This window comes from Erithacus rubecula (assembly GCF_903797595.1).
Source record: "Erithacus rubecula genome assembly, chromosome: 14".
Taxonomy (NCBI): Eukaryota; Metazoa; Chordata; class Aves; order Passeriformes; family Muscicapidae; genus Erithacus; species Erithacus rubecula.
In genome coordinates this window covers 17,613,734-17,636,178 of record NC_136666.1, presented here as the reverse complement: position 1 = coordinate 17,636,178, position 22,445 = coordinate 17,613,734, and the positions used below count along the sequence as shown (strand labels likewise).

General features: G+C 40.7%; 3 protein-coding genes across 4 annotated transcripts; 2 read left to right on the top strand and 1 right to left on the bottom strand.

The window, feature by feature from the left end:
- Window positions 1–1,860: 1,860 nt before the first annotated feature.
- LCTL (lactase like) lies at window positions 1,861–7,104 on the top strand (the record flags this gene model as incomplete). Its single annotated transcript, XM_079318059.1, has 9 exons — window positions 1,861–1,950; window positions 2,380–2,475; window positions 3,139–3,193; window positions 3,267–3,428; window positions 3,964–4,238; window positions 4,543–4,669; window positions 5,021–5,220; window positions 5,722–5,785; window positions 6,841–7,104. 9 exons carry the CDS (start codon window positions 1,861–1,863, stop codon window positions 6,996–6,998), a joined length of 1,227 nt encoding a protein of 408 aa, XP_079174185.1. The 3' UTR covers window positions 6,999–7,104.
- Window positions 7,039–16,569, bottom strand: ZWILCH (zwilch kinetochore protein). 2 transcript variants are annotated; one of them, XM_079318181.1, is made up of 19 exons: window positions 16,260–16,350; window positions 15,999–16,050; window positions 15,492–15,587; window positions 15,265–15,383; window positions 14,562–14,749; window positions 14,014–14,093; window positions 13,615–13,770; window positions 13,340–13,411; window positions 12,949–13,042; window positions 12,521–12,576; window positions 11,644–11,746; window positions 11,149–11,228; window positions 10,804–10,960; window positions 10,239–10,267; window positions 9,765–9,901; window positions 9,410–9,505; window positions 9,203–9,321; window positions 8,632–8,752; window positions 7,039–8,398 (listed from the first exon to the last, which is right to left on the bottom strand). In XM_079318181.1, the coding sequence occupies exons 1-18, from the start codon at window positions 16,313–16,315 to the stop codon at window positions 8,661–8,663; spliced, it is 1,782 nt and encodes a 593-aa protein (XP_079174307.1). In that variant the 5' UTR covers window positions 16,316–16,350; the 3' UTR covers window positions 7,039–8,398; window positions 8,632–8,660. The 2 variants fall into 2 exon arrangements, with proteins under 2 accessions (XP_079174307.1, XP_079174306.1); XM_079318180.1 differs by having other exon boundaries at window positions 8,387–8,752; window positions 16,260–16,569.
- Window positions 16,570–16,578: 9 nt separating this feature from the next.
- On the top strand, window positions 16,579–22,431 carry RPL4 (ribosomal protein L4). Its single transcript, XM_079318182.1, has 10 exons — window positions 16,579–16,703; window positions 17,901–18,072; window positions 19,604–19,710; window positions 20,028–20,166; window positions 20,493–20,617; window positions 20,939–21,068; window positions 21,467–21,623; window positions 21,751–21,834; window positions 22,004–22,124; window positions 22,206–22,431. Exons 1-10 carry the CDS (start codon window positions 16,701–16,703, stop codon window positions 22,350–22,352), a joined length of 1,185 nt encoding a protein of 394 aa, XP_079174308.1. The 5' UTR covers window positions 16,579–16,700; the 3' UTR covers window positions 22,353–22,431.
- Window positions 22,432–22,445: the final 14 nt, after the last annotated feature.

The window sequence follows — 22,445 nt, the reverse complement described above, 5'->3', positions numbered from 1 at the left end:
CATTTGAGCTTTAAATAAAATCAACTTTTTTTGTGTGTGTGGATGTATGAGGTTTACTATGTATGTTTAAGAGGCATTAAAATTCAGTCTGGATGTTCCCCATTTTTTGAAAGGAGAACAAACAAATAATCAATGCAGATCTGTTCACATATTACCAAGCCTAAAACCATCAAACCCAATTGTCAAATTACTGTGCTGGAGGAAAGACAGATACACAGCAAGAGGAATCCCAATGGCTGTGAGAAGCCAGGGTTATATAACTGGAATTGCAACTAAATTAATAAAAGTTATATTCCATGAGATTTCTCTGTATACATGAAGTCCAAGGGAGAACCAGAGATTTCAGCAAGAACTAAGAGAAAAGAAACTAATTGTCTTACTCTCCTGAAGAGGTTTCATTTGAGCTCTCAAACCAGCAGAAGTCTGGAAAAACACCTTAAAAGTTTCTCAGAGAAGCTGGGAATTAGACTCACAAGGCTGTGGCACCAGGAGAGATTGAGGCAGAGACAATTTGGATTTGTGTTTAGAAATACTTTCTAAAACTTATTTGCATTTGTCCAATTACCTGGTCCTCTTTCTATCAGAGCACTCTGCTTTCATTATCAGGATTCTCTTTGCATTGGCACAAATACCACCAATTTCTAATTCCATTTAACTCTAAAGAAGTGCAATTTCTTAGCAAAAGAACATATATTTATATGGGATTTAGGGGTTTTTCTCATTCCAGTATAAGACTGTAAAGGAAAGTCCAAGTAATTGCTTTTGAGCCTGAGCTGAAATGTTTGAGGTCAAGATTTACAGGCTTCTATTATTTTCTAATACAAATTCTGACATAAATATAATTGTGTTGCAAAACCTCAGCTCAGTTGAATGCAAACATTGAGTCTCCACAGTTGCACAAAATATTACACGAGTCCTTTTTTTTGTCAAAAAAAAAAAAAAGTGGTTAAAGAGGAAGGTTTCAACTAGAATGAGCCATCACCTCAAAGATCAGAAAATAAAATCTTTTGTGCAAATCTTCCATAGATTTTCTGCGTGCAGAATTATTAAAGACAGATGAGAAATTGAAGTTATTCTGCTTGGCCTCAGGATGTGTTAATTGTTTTTTCTTCTCACAGGATGACATTCAGTTACTGAAGGAGCTGAAGGTGAATCACTACCTCTTGTCTATCTCATGGCCAAGGATTATGCCCACAGGCATCAAAGGTAAGCACCACAATTTCACCACAATTCTTCCCAATATTCTTATCTGTAAGGAATTATACTCCTGATTAACCCACAGTTATTCAACATTCCTGTTAATCAAATTTGTGTTTGGCTGCATTTAACCATTACAGAATTCCCAACACTGTAATGTAAAATTCCTTAGTTAGTATTTCTAGATTTCTGTTCTTCCAGTTATTTGGGAACCAATGCAGGTAATTCCTTGTCTGTCCTTTTCATCAGCTGAGCAGCTGAATGAGAAGGGAATACAGTTCTACAATGACACAATTAACAGTCTTCTGGAAAACAACATCACCCCTATTGTGAGCCTCTACCACTGGGATCTGCCACAGGTCAGACAATATTTAAATGAGTGAAACACCTCAAATAAAGCCTTCTGATAGAAATTATTTCCTAAGGTTAAGAACCACGAGAAGCCTGCAGGATTTTAAGAATTTGTGAATATTTCCTATTAATTTGCATTTTATAAGCATTAAAGTCTTGAAAAAAACCTCTGAGCTAGAAGTAGAAATTGAATGAAATAGAAATAAAAGTCTTTTTAAGCAACAGATGACCTTCAAGAACAATCAGTGACTCTTGAGATTCTTATTTCCAAAGGTTCTCCAAGAAAAGTATGGTGGCTGGCAGAACATAAGCATGATTAATTATTTTAATGATTATGCAAATCTGTGTTTTGAGAAGTTTGGTGATCGTGTGAAACACTGGATTACATTCAGCAACCCTTGGGTAAGTCATCAATGCTTCCCTTCCACACTCTGTTCCCAAAATCCTCTGGAAGTGACACTGGAGGAGAGTAGATGGGGAAAAAAAAAATCAAGAGAAGGAAGAGGAAACATTTAAACCATTCATCTTTATGGCCAAAAATCTCAGCAGGCAGATTGTGCACAAGCGCAGTTTTAAGCCACGAAATTCCAGGAAAATGTTGAAAACTCCTCAGCTGGAGAGACACCAGCAAAGGGAAGGCAGCTGCTATTTGAAGGCAAATTTAAAAAAAAAATTTGAAAGCTGCTCCTCAGCTCCCAACCAGCTGCAACCAGGCAGGAGCCAGGGGAGGGAAAAGGGTTTGGAGAGGGGCAGGAGAGCACAAGGTGCAGGGGATGGAGCACTTGCCCTGGCTCTGGAGCCCACAAGGACACTGTGTGTGTGTTTTTGCAGGCAGTGGCTGAGAAGGGCTATGAAACAGGAGAACACGCACCGGGACTGAAGCTCGGCGGCTGCGGCGCCTACAGGGCTGCTCATCACATCATTAAAGTAAAAATCCTCCTGTAATTGTGCTTGAAGTTGTGGGGTAATTAAGGATTTTTATCAGATTTCGCTCTTTAAACAGAAGTGTAGTTTCACAGTAGGATGGTGAAATTATCATCTGGCTTTAAAGCTCCAGTGCGTAATCCAAGGCACTACCAATGTTCAGAGCTTGATTTAACATTTGCAACAATTTGAATTTTCCTTCTATTATAAATGTCACTTATGGTTTGTTTCTATCTGGTTGATAAAGAAAACATCCAGGTTAGTTTAGAAACAAGCAGTAACATCCTGGCCTGTTGAAATGAACTTGAATGTTGCAAGTGACTTCAGGAAGTCTCCAGTAAAAATTAATTTTCATCTGCCTGAATAAATTTGTGAAAGATATCCAAAGAGCAGAGCCATGGGACAGAACCCTGTCCTGAGGGCTGTTTGTCAGCTCCATGTGGATGTCCTGGAATTTAGGGAAGGAATCTTGCAGAAAGGCTTTTGTGATGACTTAGGTGGAATGGAAGTTTCTGTAATAAACACAAAAGAAATTCTGTGAGATTTTCAAACAGACCTCAGTGCAAAAAGTGCTCACCAGCTTTCCACAGCATAAGAGATGAAAATATTGTGGTGTGCACTACAAATGTGCACATGATTTATTCTATTTTTACATCATTTTTACAGACTCATGCCAAGGTTTGGCACTCCTACAACAACACCTGGCGCAGGGAGCAGAGAGGTAACCAGGATTCATTCTGTGGTTGTGCTGATGTTTCTATCAAGGGCTTAAAGAATTGTCCCTTTGTTTTAAGGGATGGTTGGAATTTCCCTAACGAGTGGCTGGGGGGAACCTGTTGATCCACACAGCCAAACAGACAGAGATGCTGCTGAAAGGTACATCCAGTTCCACCTGGGATGGTTTGCAAACCCCATTTACAGAGGGGACTACCCAGAAGTTATGAAGAATTATGTAGGTAAGTCCCAGTAACTGTGACATGAATAGATCTACACTTCCAGCACTTCACAAGGGACTAACTCCTGGCCAATGTGTGCTTCAGTCAAGTGAGGGCACAGGTGAGACACAGCAAAGCACCCAAAGGCCCCAGGGTGGACACAGCTGCTGAAGCAGTTTGGGGACACACCAGGACATTTTAAATTGCTGTTTCTTCATGCATTAATTCTCTAAATTCAATTCTTCAAATCAAAAGGATAAAAGATTAGCTCATCTTAAAAAACCATTTAAGTTCAGGTGTCCTTGACATGAACACTAAATTCAGGAAAACCATATTTGGCCCCAGCACAGTTTCCAGAGAAGCTGTGGCTGCTCCTGGATCCCTGAAGTGCCCAAGGCCAGGTTGGACACAGCAGCCAGGGGGTGGAATGGGATGATCAAATTCCCTTCCAACCCAAACCACCCAGGATTTTATGATTCTATGATTTATTGTTGATAAAATAAAGAAAACCAATTTCCATGCTTCTCAGAATTGTTTCCTGTAATTATTTTGCTAGGTAGGAAGAGTGCCCAGCAGGGCCTGGGGACATCCAGATTACCAAGCTTCTCAGTGCAAGAGAAAACCTACATCAAAGGCACCTCAGATTTCCTGGGAATTGGACATTTCACCACTCGTTATGTCCTGCAGAAGAACTTTCCCTTCCTCCAAGTGTCCAGTTACCACACTGACCATGACCTGGCTGAGCTGGTGGACCCCAGCTGGCCAGCTCCAGGCCCCAAGTGGCTCTACTCTGTCCCCTGGGGCTTCAGAAGGTTACTCAACTTCATTAAGGTGAGTAGAACAGGTATTTAATTCTAAAGGAAGCAAACAAAATGCCTGATTTAGATTTGCAACAGTTCCAGTCTTGTCATTGTGGGAATTTTCTTTCTGAAAAACCCCTTAATTCAAGCTCAGACAGCGACAGAATTCAGTCATTTAAAAATAAACCCCATAGTTAAATTAAATTTCTACTTCATGTTTTTCTTACTTAGGTAAGTAAATGTAGAAATTTGCTTTTAACACACTTTGCTAATTCGTATATTCTGTCAAAATAAAATTATTTTATGGGAGCCAATTGAAACATTTCTGTTTGCAGACCCAGTATGGGAACCCCCTGATTTATGTGACAGAGAATGGAGTGTCTGAATCACTGCAGTGTCCCCAGCTGTGTGATGAGTGGAGGATCCAGTACCTGAAGGGATACATCAATGAGATACTCAAAGGTCACTTAAAAACACCTCTGTAGGATTTGATTTTGGGAGTGATTTCACCTTCTGCTTGTTTTTTACTTTGGCATTTCTATCACAGAGAAATAACTCTTCACAAGTCAAAATGGACAGCAAGACACTCTCAAATTTTCACCAAAATTTCACTTTCAGAAAGAAGAAATTGCTATGCCCATAAAGCTCTAGTATCTTTAAGCTAAAAACAACAATTTCAAAGAATTTAAATTAATTTGTACTTCATTTTTCTGTGCTCCTCCCCATCTCTTCCTGCCATAAAACAAAACATTTACAGAATCATATTTTAAGGACAAAACCCACCTTTACCAGTGATTTGTGTTCTGTTTCCAGCTCTGAATGATGGTGTAAATGTCAAAGGTTACACTGCCTGGTCACTGCTGGATAAATTTGAATGGAACAAAGGATTTTCTGAAAGATTTGGGCTTTACCACATTGACTTCAAAAACAAGAACAAACCACGGTACCCAAAGGCATCTGTTGACTACTATAAAAAGATTATCAGTGCAAATGGATTCCCAAATCCAAGAGAGGTGATGCCAGCTGCTAATTTTGATTTTTTTTTTTTTTTTTTTTTTCTTTAAGTGCAAATATCACATTGAATTTTAGGAAACAACTTGTATGAATATGGTAGAGAAGGGACACTTTGGTTTTGTAAATTAGGGATCTGTTTAATACAGAGATATTTAGACACTGAAAGTGGGAACAGCTTTAATTACTGTTCCTAAAGCATTCCACAAAGTCCCAACTGGACTTTTGATGCAATCAAAAATTCTCCATCAGAAGTTATTTAGCAGTGCTGTCAGATTTCTAGGCAGAAAACTCCACCCTACTGGAAAAATCCTGGAATGTATTATGTGCTGTTAAAAAAATATTATTAAACAATTAACTTGGAGAAATAAATAAAACCTACAAAAAAACTTCCAGAAAACGATGTGTTGGTAGAATAAAGTAGTTTCAGGGTGGAGGGGCAGGGAGGGAGCTGTGGGAGTGAGGAGATGCTGCAGTCTCACAGAGCTCTCACCCTTTCCCAGGTGGAAAACTGGCACAGAAAGGCCATGGACACCTGCTCTGCCACACACCAACACCTTGCTGCAGGTAATGATGGCTCTGTTTTCTTCTAGAAAAGCAGGTTCTGAGAAGTTCACACATTTAAATGCTCTCTGAGTACTGCTAAAAGCTGTATTCTCCCCAAAAGCACTGCAAGCCTCTAAAGAAAAATGTCTTTGTTTACTGTCTCCAACTAAAACCACTGTAGCTGAAGGGATCAGGTGTGGATGTTACTGAAATACAGCAACTGGAAGAGTTACTACTTCAATTTGAGGTTGGGGATAACAGCATTCTCATTAAAATAAAACTCCTGAATGCTTTTTCAAACACAAACCAAACCCAGACAAATCAAGACAACCACACAGAAAATGTCTAAATGTTTGGATTTTACAATAAGTGGAACTAAAATAATAAATAAAAGGGCTAAGGACTGGTCTAAGATTAAATTTGGGCTCTGATGCTCCTGGTAACAAAGACCTCCAACACAACCAATCCAGAACACCTGAAAAACTTCTTGGTGCAATTCAGAACCTTTCAGAATTCCTGAAGAAGGAATTTTAAAAGAAAGATCAAATAACCACTCTAGATTCTTACAAGAGGATGAGCTAAATTCCACATGGTAGGAAACATCCCAGCAGTCAGCCTAAATTAATCCTGCTCAGCCTCCATGTTCAGTGTGGATGAACTGGATTTACTGAACTCTTCCAGGCTTCTCTATGCAATAAAGCTCTACAAAATAAAACCCATTTAATTTTTCAAACAGATACAGAACAATCATAAAAAGGCCAAAGATTTCTCTTTGACAATTTTCTTTCACCTTGGTGTGAGGGGAATAAAAAAAAATCAAAGGACCAGTAAAATATTGTTAATGCACTGCAGCTAATTCATAGCAAGGACAATTTCTGCAGCCCTTTGAGCACTGGCATGTCTTCAGAAATTTAACTTAAAAAGAAAAAGAGAAGGAAAACTATCATGGATTTGCTCCAGCTTTGGCAGACTTGGGAATTTCTGTTTGCTTGCTTTGCTCTTTAAGCCAATGTCAACATTTATATGTCCAAAAAAATCTTTATGTTAACTCTAAGGTAAGTATTACTGTACTCCAGAGGATTGCATCTCTTACATATTCCTCATTTCTCAAATTTTAGATTCCCTGATTACTCACATGGAAATGGTGACAGAGATTGTTCTTCCTACAGTTTTCACACTCTGCATTCTCATCAGTATTGTCCTCCTCATTTTCTACCTTCGAAACCACAGCTAAAATTGATATTTGCACACATCTTCATTTGCCAAAAGGACTAAGCTGCAACTGTTCCATTTGAGTGGTTAAATTTACCACAGATGCCTCTTTTTTATACCCCTGTAATGAAATATTATTTACCAATCCACCTAGAGCTTCTATAGTGTTTCAATTCAATTCCCAAAACATCTTTTTGTTTTTACCAAAATACATTCTCTTTCCACTGATTCTAAGTAATAGATTTTACAATCATTATTATTCTGGAAACTATTACACATTTTGTTCACCAGAAAAATACTTAAGAGTAAAGTGATTCAAATTTTGCCAGTACAAATTTCAAGTGTTAAAAACTGCTTGCAAATTCAGATTTCAGTCTGTTCATCAATAGGATTTTGATTACCATGGAATTGCTCTTTGAAGAAAGACAGATACATGATTTTAAAGCATAAAAGGATTTAAATATTCCAAGAGCACTGCTTAAATATGAACTTATTCATGTCTAAAAGTTAGGATAATATATACCTTGTTATTCAGGTGTGGAGAAGAGCTGTTTGAAGTAATTCAACATGACAACTTCTGAATCAGATTTAAATCACATCTCTGTAGGTTTTTTTTTTCAGGAATTAGACTCACCTTATACAACTTTATAATATATTACACACAAAAACGTGGATTTTAAGTAATCCAAGCACTTCCAAAATTAATTTTCCACCTTAAATTCCCTTCTACTGCAGGTAGAAACAAATACTATAAGAACTTGGTTCCACAATTCAGCTGGCTGTACTTGGAATACAACTTCCTGTGCTTCAAACCAGAAGCTACAAAAATGTATAATAATCATCTAATTATAATTTATAGTTTCTAGAAGCATGGATATGGGGGGGTTTTCCTTATTCTTACATATCCATAATTAAGTTTTTCATGCAAAAATATTTGTCTCAGATTGTTTAGCCAGCATGTACAAAACTATGGAATTGTTTAAATTAGACCACCAAAATGCTACCTCATTGATGAACCAACATAACACATGCAACTGCCAAAATATTTGAATGATTATGTCCAGCCAATTATATTGCTTTTGTTTTTTCAAAAAAATTATGCAAAACATACAAGACAACACTGTTAAAATAACTCACTTCACATTGAAGGAATAAAATAATTTGAAGAGGAGAGAGAAGTATTTCCAAGAATACTCCAAAATATAAATACAGGGACAAAGAAACCCAAAGTAGCTGAAGATCCCAAGGCCCTGGATGAAGAGTTTTCCAAATCCTTCAGGATGATGAAGCATCACTTGATCCCAGAAAAACATGTTTGGTTTGTTGGTTAAGATAATTCACACTTTGAACAGTGTCTGATTGCATTTTTAATGATCAAAAAATAAAGTATGAGACCCCAAAGTGCACAACTTTGTTGAATGCCTTTTAATACATGAAAAATATCCACCATATTTACAAAATATTTACACTGAACAGTCATAATTGCATTGCATTTTTAACAAATGTGGTGCTACAGGTGAATTGTGGTTGGAAAGGTCCCACTTAAGTGTAATAAAGTAAATAAATCAGTGAAAATGAACAGTTTGAAGCCTAAAGTGTGTGTTTCTAAAAGTTCTGCTGGGACAGAAAACACTCAATTTTCCCCTTTTTGTAGCTTCCAGTCCTGTCTGCTCAGTAACATCAATTAAGTGAACTGCACCTGACTGCACTGAGTCAGGGTAATAAAATACAGCTTTTCTTCACTGCTTCCATTTACTGTGGAGTCAGAAAAGAAACCTGCAAGGACAAAGAGAAAAGTTGGGATTTGGAGCAGCTTCCAGAACTGTTTTACTGAAGTACTTCATGACAAAAATCAATAATCATAGGAAAGATTCACCAAGTCTTCATAACAACAGGGATATTTCTCTTCTAAACTCTTCTCAGATTAAATGGCAAACATTTTAGAAATAAGGTGCAAGATTTTTTGGGTATCAATTATCTCATATTTGGAACTATCCTGTCATTTTAACTCTAAAAACATAACTCAGCCAAGGTGAGAAGGCAAAAAGTCACCACTTTCTGAATATCCTTAATTCTATAAATATCACCTCACTCTTTTAGTAGAAGGCAAAATATCATTTTGCTTTTGCTGAAAAGTAAAGCTCAGACCCACTGAACTCAGGATAAAAACTGAATTTGTTTGAAGTTTGTGCTTGGATTATTTCATTTCCCACCAACATTCCCCACCTGAATTGTTTGCTAATCCATGTTCAACTGGAGCATTGGTACTGACTTGCCAGGTTGTTTTAACCTCCTTCTGTCCATGCCCACTACTTATCTCCACCTTCCAGACTTCAGGGTTATCACTGAGAGAATAATCAAAAAACATCAAAATCGAGTCAGGGATTCAGTCACATCTGAATTTTATGCTGCAAACACTGAAGTTTCTCTTACTTTTGATAGAATTCCTTCACCAGAGCTGGTGTGATGGGCAGCTGAAACACATGCTTCTCATTCAGAGGGTTCTCCTTGTAATACTTCATGCAAATCCTACAAGAGATATCAGGTTACTTTCTTTAAAGAAATGCTTGTACAACAGAGCATAAACCTTGTGCAAAATTAACTATACTCTCACATTTTATTACTTCCCTTATCTTCAGTTTTAGTCCCAAAGCAAAACTTGGCAGGAAGATCCAACTTCTGCTTCTGCAGTCTGTATCTCCAACACTAATGTGTTTCATTAAAACCGTCCAACAAACTCTATTTGTGATTGTTATTTAAAGAGCAGAAGTAAAAATGAAATAATTACTGTGTCAAAGGGAAGAGGTTCTCATGTCTGAACTGCAGGAAGCCTGTACAGCTGACCATTATTTCCAGCATATGGTGAAGCTTTTGAACACGGTGGACTTGCTCCTGCAGATCCACTGAGGTGGAAATGAAGTAATCCTGGAAGAGCAAAGAGCTTCTGCTCTCACCTGAGCACTCCATTGCTACAGACACACAACACACCCTCAGTAAATAAAATCATCTTCCTGCTTCTTTGGAGAAGCCAAGGTTTTTTAGAGTGGCCCAGAATAAAGCCCCAAAGTGTGACAAAGGTTCACTGCCTTGACAGTGACCCAGATCAGACATCAAAGGAATTATCTGGGAATAAGGAAACAAAACAAAGGCATTTCTGCAGTGTGCTGTTCCAGCCTTATGATCTGCAGTTCAGTTTCTCAGCTTATATGATTTGCATCCCACCATCAGCTAAGCTTTATAAAATAAAAATAAAACATCTCACCAAGTAGGTTACTGTTGCAAGTTCCTGGCCTGTAAAAGGAACAGTAGGAAAAAAATTTAACATTTAATGTCTGGTATGAGAGGAAATACAACAGGAAATTCTACTAAAGTATAAAGTCAGCAATGTGATGTTATTTATTGACATGATTACTCATTCCAAATAAGAAAACTCCTCTAAAGTGGAGGTCAAGGAATGGTTTAATTTACCACCAAGGTTGCACCATGTACTTGGAGACAACCACTCCCCTCAGGACATAGAAGTTTACAAAAGTAGTGAAAATAAAAAAGTAAATAAATAAAGAATGAGAACAGGATGGCAGATGCCAAAAGGAAATGAAGGGGTAACAACAGTGGTAAAACACAGAGCTATGCTTATTTTGAAATAAATAAGTTTTTAAAATTTTGAAATTTAAAAGATTAAAAGTTCCATTATTAAGGAAGCTGAAAACTGCACATTAGCAGATGGGAAGGAAGAGAGATGGAGGTCACCCAAAAAGTTCATTATTTCCTGCATGGAGCACCTTTCCTCTTGAATTCCTAATTTTGTTACCAAGTATCAGGCTCACCTATGAAAAAACTGACATAATCCTTCTTCATCTTCTCCAAGCCAATCTCCAGGAGCATCTGAATGGGAGTGATGTCACTGAGGGAAACATCCTCCATCTTTCCATGGTAGGACTGTTGGATCAATTGACTTAAGAAACTGCTACTCCCTTGATGAATCTAAAAATAAACAAGACTTTGTGTGATGGAACTGTGCATGAAACATCATCAGCATTGTTTAGAAGTTCAATACCAGGGAAACACATAATTTTAAAACACCACAAATGAGGGGTAGGAAGGGACAAGAACTGTGTTTTACTTGAAGCTATCCCAAATTTTAACATCTATTGTGAAATACAAATACATACCCATGGCTGTATCTCACCATGTTCCAGGGATTTTATGACCAGTGTGAAACAGTCTATTAACTCCTGATAGGAACTGACACCTGCAAAGAAAAACACAATATTTTAATTATCAATCCAGGCTTTTTCTCTGGCTGTTAAGTCAATAACAACAGGCCAACACACCCTTGCATGAACAAAACCCCTCAATTAAAGAATGAGGGCTGAAATCACAGCTTTTTGGCACTCTGTCATATGAGGACTTTAAAAAAATAACTCAAATAAAATTAAATTATCTCCTGTTAGATGCTGGTCTGCCATTGGAAGATTTTAAGAAAATACATCAGCCCACATCCCTAAAATGAGCTCTTTTAGGAAGAGACTGCTGACACCAACTTTCTGAAGAGTTGAGGAGTCCTTAAAACTCAGAAATGGACAGGAATTTCCCTGAAAAGGGAATACTGTCTAGCAGATAGAGAAGAAAATGAAAGGAAAAGAGATGGGGCACAGTACACTTACTTTTCATTTTGCACCATAGTTGCTCAGTAAAATCCAGGTCTCCTCTCTCACCAAAGATTGATTTTATGCAACTGTCCACAGCAGCTGTGTCACATTTGATTTTCTGGAAGAATGTATTTGTTTTAATGAAAAATGGTGCCTAAGAATCAAAAACCTTCCACATTTGAATTTCTCCAGAGATCAAAACTGGCTGCATCACTGATTTTCACCCTTTTCCAGGAAAACTACCACACAGTAATTGGGAAATACATTTTAATTTAAAAGTGAGTCTGATTCTTTGCAGAATTACCACACTGGATAACTGCTATCCTTGGACCAGAAACAAAAGCCATTGTCAGAGATTTCAGATCCCAGCCAGGTGTTATCTGTGTACCCAGGAGTGTCCTGGGAGGCCAAAACCCAGACACATAAATTCTCAGAGCAGAGAATTACTTCCCTCTAATCCTGATACAGAAGAGTTCTGTTGATACAGAGATCAATATATTCTTAATTACCCACAAAATTCTGATTCTCTCTTAATTGAAATTAGACCTACACCTTTCCTTGTAGATTGACAGAGAAAAAAACATCTTAATGTAACTAAATACATTTTTTATAATTTGAATTTGCCCATTGCTTTACAATATCATAAATCTCTAGATAAAGAGGACACATATTCAGCTGATCATTAAATTAGGCAAAAAAGCACATTAATGCTAGAATGCAATGGCAGAAAGGTCAGAAGTCCTGGAATAAGAGATAGGAAGCAAGAGATTCAAGTTCCTTTACATCATTATTTACACAGATAAACAATATACAAAATTTAGCCAAAATTTGAAATAACTGTAGTTAAAAGGGAAGCAGAATGGAAAAGCAGCTGTTAGGAAATTGCACACACCTCTGTTTCATTCCTGTTTCCAAATATATAATCTCCATCCAGCTTCTTCTTTAAATCTAGTAGATTTAAAGATAAAAAAATAAATTCTACCATGATGAAAAGTGTCATCAAATCAATCATTAATCCCCAGGCACATCATAACTAACAAATACCCTGAATAACAGAACTGATTCATTTTAAAATGGTTTTATTGGGTAAGGATATAATCTGAAAATACTTTAAAATTGTTTTTTATTATTATAACTTTGATCCATTGTATTAGGACAAAGAAAACTGATATATGTATGAACTAATTTAACTATTCTGTGCAGTGGTTACAGCACAGAAATGAACATTTCCACATTTGCTTTAGAAGTTGTTTGTGGAATTCCCTGTTACTCCTGTGAAGTGCCACACCCCTCCCTCCCCATGGAACAAGCAGCATTTACCAGTCAGGAATTCCTGGACCAGTTTAAGAGCTGATTCAGACTCTGATGGCTCAGGCCACTCAGTCACACCCATCCTCACACCTTCAGCCAAAGCCTAAAGGCAGCAGGAAAATCACAAGAGAAATCAGATCTTCCTGGGAGTCCTGCATGTGTCATCTTTCACAGATAACTTCACCAAGAATCACAAATCTCTGCACAGCTAATTAGGAGTTCCAAATTTTCAGAATTTTCTGGATGATTTCTACAACTGAATCCAAAATTGCAGCTAAAATAAACCCTTGAAGTTATCTTTGACACACCTAATGAAGTTTTCAATTAAGCAAATTATTAGCATAAAAAAAAATCCCCATTCCATGCCAAAGTGAAATTGGAATTTCTCCCCTGCACTCACCAAGAGGAACTGCAGCTCTCTGTACAGCTGGAACACAGGACTTCTGGGGTCCCCTGACTCCAGGGCAATATTCTGAAAGTTCCACAAGTTTATCTCAGTTTCAAACTTTAGAAATCAAGTGTCCTAAAACTTTCATCAGTGAGAAACATGTCAGCACAACTTATAATTCAGCTTATGAACATATTATATTGCTTTTATCTCCCATCTTTTATACTACTCATGATGTGAATTGTGCCAAGTGCTGGGGTTTATTTGCTTTGCCCATCCTGACTTACCAGGGTGGCAGCAGAGATCAGTGGGGGAGTCTCCAGAATCTTTTCCACACCATTCCATGTGATATCCACACAGATGTTGCTCCCAGATTCTGCAATGGTGTCCTCTATTGCAGCAGCTGTAATCAGCTCATACTGAGCAAATCCTTTTGTTGTCACCTAAAATGAACACATTTCAAAAATAAAAACAACAAAAATCACACAAACTAAGTAATTTTAAAAGCATTTCACAAACATGTTTAAAAGAGTTAATACCAGACAAATGCATTATAAACATGACCTGAAATCAGACTAAGGTGAGTTTCCATAGAGGATCTAAAAAGCTTCCCCAAACCAGCATCATAAATCCAAAATAAAGTTTTTCAACTTCAACTGAAGCCATGATAGGGCCTAAAAACCTACAACAGATGAATGATGTCTTATTTTATGTTCCATTTTGAGCTCTTCCAGGTTTGCAAAACGAGTTTTATCAGCTGTAGGACCTAGGAAAGGAAAAAAAGTGAGAATCAAAAAACCCCATTTGACACAATGGAAATGTGGCACTTCAAATTCATTCCCCAATACTACATTTTGGGAAAGCACAATTCATGCTGTCCTTTAGAAAGCTGGATTTCTCCTTGCATTTCTGCTACTGATTATAAAAGCTGGTATGAACATAAATAAATGTTTAGAATGAGACAGAGGTTGTGTAAGATGCTGAATGACAGCAGTTTAAATTTCCTGTTGTTGCACCTGTGCATCAAATAAATTTAAAAGCCATTTCCCCCACACATCATTGGTTAAAAACAGCTTTTCTCTTATTTTAACCCCTTCTTGTTCATTAAAACCAGGAATACAGAGCATTTCCAAGCCAGCATCACACCAAAAACAAAGACAGCATTGTGACATCAGCATTCCCACATTTTTTTAGCCTTTCTCATTCAATTTTCTGTGCACCATGATCACCTTACCATCACATGAAACTGTGTAAATATTGAGCCCTGTGACTTTGTTCCCAGCCTTGAGAGGCTCAGCTCCAATCCAGCAGGTGTGCTGAGGGTCACAACCATCACACCTGGCCCAGAGGGGAGGAAGAACAACCAGGTCACTCATCCCCATGTTTGGGTTTTGCACCATGGTGTACAAGGAAATCAACTGCCTGGAAACAGGAACAGGGAGAAAGTCAGATGCCAGCAAATAACATAATATATTAATGTAGACTGAATATTCTAAATTTATAATCGAATATTGCATTTTAAGCTAATTAAATGAATACATTGGTTAGGTAAACCACATTTGGTACCATCTTTGGTATTTTAATAACAACAAAGATGCAAATCAGATTCTTTGGGCTTTTTTTAGCTTTACCAAATAATATAAATACTGTAGTCTTAATGAGCATTTTTTTTTGCTCAGCTACAGCCAGTGAATCCCATTAACCCAACAGCTCACAGGTGTTTTTCCAATACCTGGATTTTAGCTACTTTTTTAAACACTTTCAGGCATTAAAAGTAGGGAGGCCCTTTTGCAGGATGGAAAACAGTCACAACTCCCTGTAAACTAATGAATAATTTTATTCAGGGGATTGAAAATACAGGTTCAGAATATTAGAGAAATAGACAAAATTATGAAAGAAAACTCCCTCAAAAGGGGAGGGAGAGCTTTCCCACTCACTTTGCTCTTCCAACAGAAAGAGCTAGGGCTCCAGGACTCTCCTTTGGCAAAACCTCAGATGCATAAACATCATCATCTGTTCTTGATTCCTCCATGGAGTCACTTTCTTTATTGTGTGTCTTTAAGAGAAATGTGCATCTAAGTTAAAAACTGCAAGGTGCATAAAAAAAAATCTGATGGGAATTCAAAAGTCTGGGTTACACTTAACATCTACCATGCACACTTACAGCTTTCTGCAAAATATACATTGCACTGCTTCCATTCCAAAACTTTTCAACAGGACTTTTACAACTGCTACCAACCAATGAAATCTCTATGTCAGTCTGCAAAAAAAAAAAAAAAAAAAAAAGAAAAAAAAAATCAAAACTTTTTAATACATTACAAAGAGATGCTGCATTTCAGCATTCTTTTTAATACCAGAAATAGCAAAATTAAATAATTCCATAGACTGTTTTCCAATTCTGTTGTATCCATTTGTGAGCCACTTGCAGCTATAGTACCTGAAGGGAGCCTACAGGGAAGATGCAGAGAGAGCATTAAAGAGGATGGAGTGACAGGATAAGGTGGAATGGCTTCACACTGACAAAGTTGGTTTAGATTGGAAATTAGATTGTGAGGATTGGCAGTCCCTGGCACAGGTGCCTGTGGATCCCTGGCAGTGCCCAAGGCCGGGTTGGACAGGGGAAGGTGTCCCTGCCAAGTTCCCTCCCAACCCAAATCAGACTATGATTTACCTCGTAGAGATAGGGATGTTCAGGGATAGTATTCTTTCCTTCTTCACGTATCCTGAAAGAAAAGAAAGCGTTGAGATACACGACCTTTCCCCTCAGCATTCCTCATTAAACAGCAACATTACCCACATACATTAAACACTCCAAGGCTACAACCGGAGCCTCACCAGCCTCCCCACAAGCGGGGCCAGACCTCCCTCAGCAGAGCAAGGGAGACCCCCAGGCAGCGACACCGGCAGCCCCGGGAACAGCCCCGACCCTCACCGGAGGAGAAGCTCGCCCAGGCCGCCGCCCGCCCGGCGCCGCCGCTCCGCCGCCATCGCCGCCCGCCACAATCGAACCTCCCGCCCGCCGGCGCTACGCGAGTCCCGTGAGGGGCGAGTCCCGTGAGGGGCGGGTCCCGCGGCACGCCAGATCCCTCCGCCAGAACAGAGTCCCCCGCTTGGAGGGGAACTGAGCGGGACAGAGGCACCCGGAGAGCTCGGGATGGACGCGACGAGACCGAAGAGCTTTGGATGGAGACTGGGATCGGGACTGGAGCTCGGTCCCGAAGTTGGGCTGGAGTTGGGTGCTGACCGCCGGGCGCGGCAGAAGCGGCGGTCAGGAGGCGGAGGCACAACCACGTAGCGACGGGAGGGTGACGAGTCCTTCCTTTTCCGGTCGGGGCGCGGCGCAGGCGGCGGCCGCACGAGCTGCTCCGCCGCCATGGTGAGGGGAGCGCCGGGCCGGGCCCGGGGCAGCGGCGGCCGGGGCGAGCGGGGCGGGCAGCGGAGCCGGGCTGGGGAAGCCGGGCCCAGCGGGCAGGGCCGAACCGCGGGCAGCTCGGGGGCCGCGCTGGCGGCGTGGGGCGCGCGGTCGCCATTTTGGGCCCGTCAGCGCTCGGCGGCCGCGTGGAGCCCGTGAGAGGCCGGCCCGGGCCGGGGGCGCCGCGGGCGGGAGCTCGGCGTGGTGTGCTCCTTTCCATGGGGATAGAAAGGGATGCGATAGGTTTTTATCCCATCTGGCAGCGCTTTGTAGTTTCCTTATGTATTTATCTAAAGCAAAGCAGGCCCAGCGGGAGCGTTTGCCCGCATGTAGAGTGGGAAGAACGGCTTTTATATATCTCTTTTTTTAACTTATTTTTGTTGCCAGACAACCTTTAAGAGGCCTTGGCCAAGAACCAGGTTGCAGATGAATAACTTTTCTCGGCGATAAGCTCAGATTGTGCTCTGATGCCTTCACCCTGATGAAGTTTGTGTTGGGGTCTCTGGGTTAACACCAAGGGCCAGAGCCTTGCTCGTGTCCGTGTCCATGTGGCGATGGCCCTGCCATTGCTATTAGCTGCTCAGTTCGGCCTTCTAGAGTATTTTAATACCTCTAAAATAAGCTGCAGATGAGAAGGGGAATGAATATGCTTTGCCTGTACTGTTACTACAAGATTAATTAACAACCAATACAATGTAATGCTTAAACGTTGCTTTTAAAACGTTCATCCTCTGGATATTTTTGGGCATCTTTTCAGCTGGTGCTGAGTGCAGCTTAATTTTTCACTGCACAAGTTGTAAAGCACCAAAGATTGTTCAGAGGGTCCAGACTTCCCTCTGACGCTGCTAAACTGCAATTTCCAAATTCAAATTACTTGCTTAACGCAGGTGGGGTTTTTTTAATAGTAGATGAGAAGTAATTTTGAAGGGGTTTATTACAGAGCCCATGCTTTGGAAATTCAGGTGTGGAGCACAACTTTGATAAAATATTGCTGTGATGACGTAATTTGCGTCTTATCCAGTGCTCAGCGACAGTTGCCTGCTGTCATCGTGCTGGCGCTGCCGAGCTGACGACTCCTTGGTTCTGAGCAGTATTTCACCAATTTCAAACGGCACAAACTCATTGCCCTGGCTGCTCTTAAGCTGCATGTGCTCTCCCCAGGCTTGCGCTCGGCCGCTGATCTCCGTGTACTCCGAGAAGGGGGAGGCGTCGGGTAAGAACGTGACGCTGCCCGCCGTGTTCAAAGCGCCCATCCGGCCCGACGTGGTGAACTTCGTGCACACCAACCTGCGCAAGAACAACCGGCAGCCCTACGCCGTCAGCGAGCTGGCAGGTACCGCCCGCCCGCGGGCAGTGCAAATGCAAATAGAGCTCAGCGTTTGTTAGAAGGCAGCTGTGAAATGTTGGAACCTTAAAACTGGGTGTTCTCAACTTGTTGTGTTAACAGGCGCTGATCGCTGCTTGATCTGAAGGCGCTGCAAAAAAAAAAAAAAAAAAGTTCCTAAATTAAGTGATGCGATTAAGATCATGAGTGTTTACTTTGAGTATAAGCGTATATTATCACGTGGTGAAAAATTTAAGATGTAAAGTCTTAAAATTTGGTAATAGAAAAATATCGTGATATAAGAAAAAAATGAGGTGTCTCTAGTTTAAATAGAAGTGTATAATATAGCACAGGGTGAAAAATTTAAAGTCTAAAAATATAGAAAAATAGATCACGAGTATTTGGTTTGAGTAACACTGTTTAATACCATGTGGTGAAAAATCTAAAGTCTTACAGTATAGCAATATAAAAATTCAGCAGTATTAAAAAATGGTATCTATTTTAAATAAAAGTGTATAATATATAATACCACAGGGTGAAAAATTTAAAGTCTAAAAATATAGAAAAATAGATCACGAGTATTTGGTTTGAGTAACACTGTTTAATACCATGTGGTGAAAAATCTAAAGTCTTACAGTATAGCAATATAAAAATTCAGCAGTATTAAAAAATGGTATCTATTTTAAATAAAAGTGTATAATATATAATACCACAGGGTGAAAAATTTAAAGTCTAAAAATATAGAAAAATAGATCACAAGTATTTGGTTTGAGTAAAACTGTGTAATACCATATGGTGAAAAATTTAAAGACTTACAATATAGCAAGATAAAAATACAGCAGTATAAAAAAATGGTAAGTATCTATTTTAAATAAGTGTATAATATATAATAGCACAGGGTGAAAAACTTAGTCTAAAAATATAGCAGTATAGAAAAATAGATCACAAGTATCTAGTTTGAGTAAAAGGGTATAATATCACCTGAAGAGTCTTACAATATAGCAATATAAAAATACAGCAGCATAAAAAATGGCAAGTATCTAGTTTAAATAAGTGTATAATACTGCATAGTGAAAAATTTAAAATTTAAAGTCTTGAAATGTAGCCATATTAAAAAATAGATCACAAGCATCTAGTTTGAAGAAAAGTGTATAATATCACCTAGTGAAAAATTTAAAGGCTTAAAATATAACAATATATTTTATAGCAATATAGCAATAACATTTTAACAAACAAATGTTAGGTATAGCAGTGCCAAGTCAGACCTCCAGACTGAGCATCAAGTTACAATAAGTGTCTTAAAGATCTTAGGTGAGAATGAAGTAAAAGTGTATTTTTAAGTGTACAAAAGTGTACATTTTTAGACTAGGATTAAGTTTTCCTGATGGAGATCTGCCGAAATGATGAGATTCCACTTCATTGGTCCGTGTTTCTGAAACACATGATTGTGTGGAAGTTCTGATTGGTGCCCTGAGTCGAGCATGCCTGTGTTGTCCCTCTCTGCAGTGGTGTCACCCTGTGCATGCCCCTCTCTCTCCAGGTCACCAGACCAGTGCCGAGTCCTGGGGCACCGGCAGAGCCGTCGCTCGGATCCCGCGCGTGCGGGGCGGGGGCACTCACCGCTCCGGCCAGGGTGCCTTTGGCAATGTATCCTTCCATGGCAGGGCTGCCTTCAGAAACTCAGCCAGCACAAAAGATGCTAATACCTAAATGTGAGATGGAATCTTTTTCTTGAGGTAATGCAGCTCAGACTCGATTTGATGTGATTCCCACTCTCCAACCACCGTGACTGTTCTGTCTTGCCATGATGTCGTAATTTGCGCCTTACCCTGTGCCCAGGGACAGTTGCCTGCTGTCAGAGTCCTGGCACAGGTGGTTGACGACCCATTAATGCTGAGCAAGCAATAAAAAGTCACTTTGGGATAAGAAAGCTCCACAAAGTTGTTCTTAACTGCAGCTCCCAGATGTGTCGTGGCGGCCGCATGTTCGCCCCGACCAAGACCTGGCGGCGCTGGCACCGCAGAGTGAACGTCATGCAGAAGCGTTACGCCATCTGCTCTGCTCTGGCTGCCTCTGCCCTCCCAGCTCTGGTCATGTCTAAAGGTGAGAATTCTGCCTCTGGAGTTGTTTGTCTGAGCCAGTGTTGGGTACTTTGTGGTAACAAATAGAGTCTTGCAGTGCGGTTTGATTTCTGTTCATGGAGGCAGAGATTTACTCAACGCTCAGGTACACAAAGTCCTGTCAGAAAAGCCTGTAAGACACCACTGGAACTTCACTGCTCTGGTTACTGTTCCTGACTATTTCATTAATTTCTATTGTGAATTTAACATATCATATATCATTTATGAATATACAAATCAATAGCCTTGAAGAATGAGTCCAGTCATGGTCAGTAAGCAACACTGAGTGTCTTATAAAATCCTCTCTAGGCCACCGCATTGAGGAGATTCCAGAACTTCCTCTGGTTGTTGAGGACAAGGTTGAGGGCTACAAGAAAACCAAGGAAGCTGTTCTCCTCCTGAAGAAGCTTAAAGCTTGGAATGACATCAAAAAGGTGAGCTGGGAAGGTGTGATCTGAATGACAAAACACAGGTCATTCAACTCTGCAGTTTTGCCAGAGTAAGAATTCCAAATAGTTGTTTATTCTGACTCTGGAGAATTATGAACTTCTCCCTGGTCCGTGTTGCAGATCTGCAGTGATGATGGTGAAGTTCTGACTGCAGCAGGGTGTTGGGTCTGCCTGGTGGGCTGGGGGCTCTGGGGATATTCAGGCTCTGTTTTTCCCAGCTGGGCTGGGGGCTCTGGGGATATTGAGGCTCTGTTTTTCCCAGCTGGGCTGGGGGCTCTGGGGATATTCAGGCTCTCCTTTTGCCAGGTTTACGCCTCCCAGCGCATGAGGGCTGGGAAGGGCAAGATGAGGAATCGGCGCCGCATCCAGCGCAGGGGACCCTGCATCATCTACAACGAGGACAACGGCATCATCAGAGCCTTCCGGAACATCCCAGGTACTGAGCCTGCCACACACTCACTCTTCTGCTGGGAGACTGCCTGGAATGATGAGATTCCACTTCATTGGTCCGTGTTTCTGAAACACATGATTGTGTGGAAGTTCTGACTTGCTGCAGTTGTTTATATGATCTTTGTGGGTAATGTTTAGGGTGTTTGTGACAAATGTTGCGGCTGTTCCCAGCTCTGAACTGTGTTTGGGGCACAAATGAAGCTGCTGAATGTGCCACTGGAAATGGGTGATGATTATTCATTTTAAAAATTCAATAGATTTTCATACAGATGTGTCAAAACCAAACACCCCCAGTCTTCTTTTCGCATCTTGCCTGTTGCTTATCCTCACCTTCCTCCATTTGAATTCCAAACTGAAGGGATTGCTTTGCCTGGTTTCCTGCAGGAATCACTCTGCTGAACGTGAACAAGCTGAACCTGCTGCGCCTGGCTCCCGGGGGCCACGTGGGCCGTTTCTGCATCTGGACAGAGAGCGCCTTCCGCAAGCTGGACGATCTGTACGGCACCTGGCGCAAGGCTGCCACGCTCAAGAGCGACTACAAGTGAGTGCAGCCACGGTCCCCCCCTTTCCCAGGAAAAGGGATACTGGGACTTGCTCCTGAATACCTGGGTGTGATGAATTAGCCATGGTTTTATCACCCACTCACACACTAAACGTTGATTTCGCAGCCTGCCAATGCACAAGATGACCAATACAGATATTGGAAGAATCATGAGAAGCCAGGAGATCCAGAAGGCCCTGCGTGCTCCAAAGTAAGTGATTTTATTTAATGAACAAAAGCTTTGCAGGGAGGTTTGAAATGGGTTTCAGACTGGCATTTTTTAATTTCTGGGTATAAGCACAAGGAATTGCAGTTGTCCAGATTTCAGGGATAATTTAGCAAAAATAAGATGATAATACAAACACGACTGTGCTTTTCAGGAAGAAGATTCAGCGCAGAGTCCTGAAGAAGAACCCACTGAAGAACCTGAGAATCATGATCAAGTTGAACCCGTACGCCAAAACCATGCGGCGCAACACCATCCTGCGGCACGCGCAGAACGTGAGCGGGGCCGGGCCGGGCTGGGCTCCTGCCTCCAACACGGATACAGGTAAGGGCTGATGATCTCTCTCTCTGTTCCAGCACAAACTCAAGGAAGAGAAGAAAGCCAAGGCCCAGGCCAAGCTGGCAGCCAAGGCCCCAGCTGCTCCCAAAGCAGAGCCTGCAGCCAAGAAGGCCAAGACAGCCAAGGCAGCCAAGCCTGCAGCGAAAGCCAAGGCTGAGGCGTAACCGGGGCGGTGCTGCCCCGGCTCCCTGCGGGGGCTGTGCCAGCAGTCTGTCCCTAATAAACGCTGTTGGAACAGAGAAACCGTGTGGGGTGTG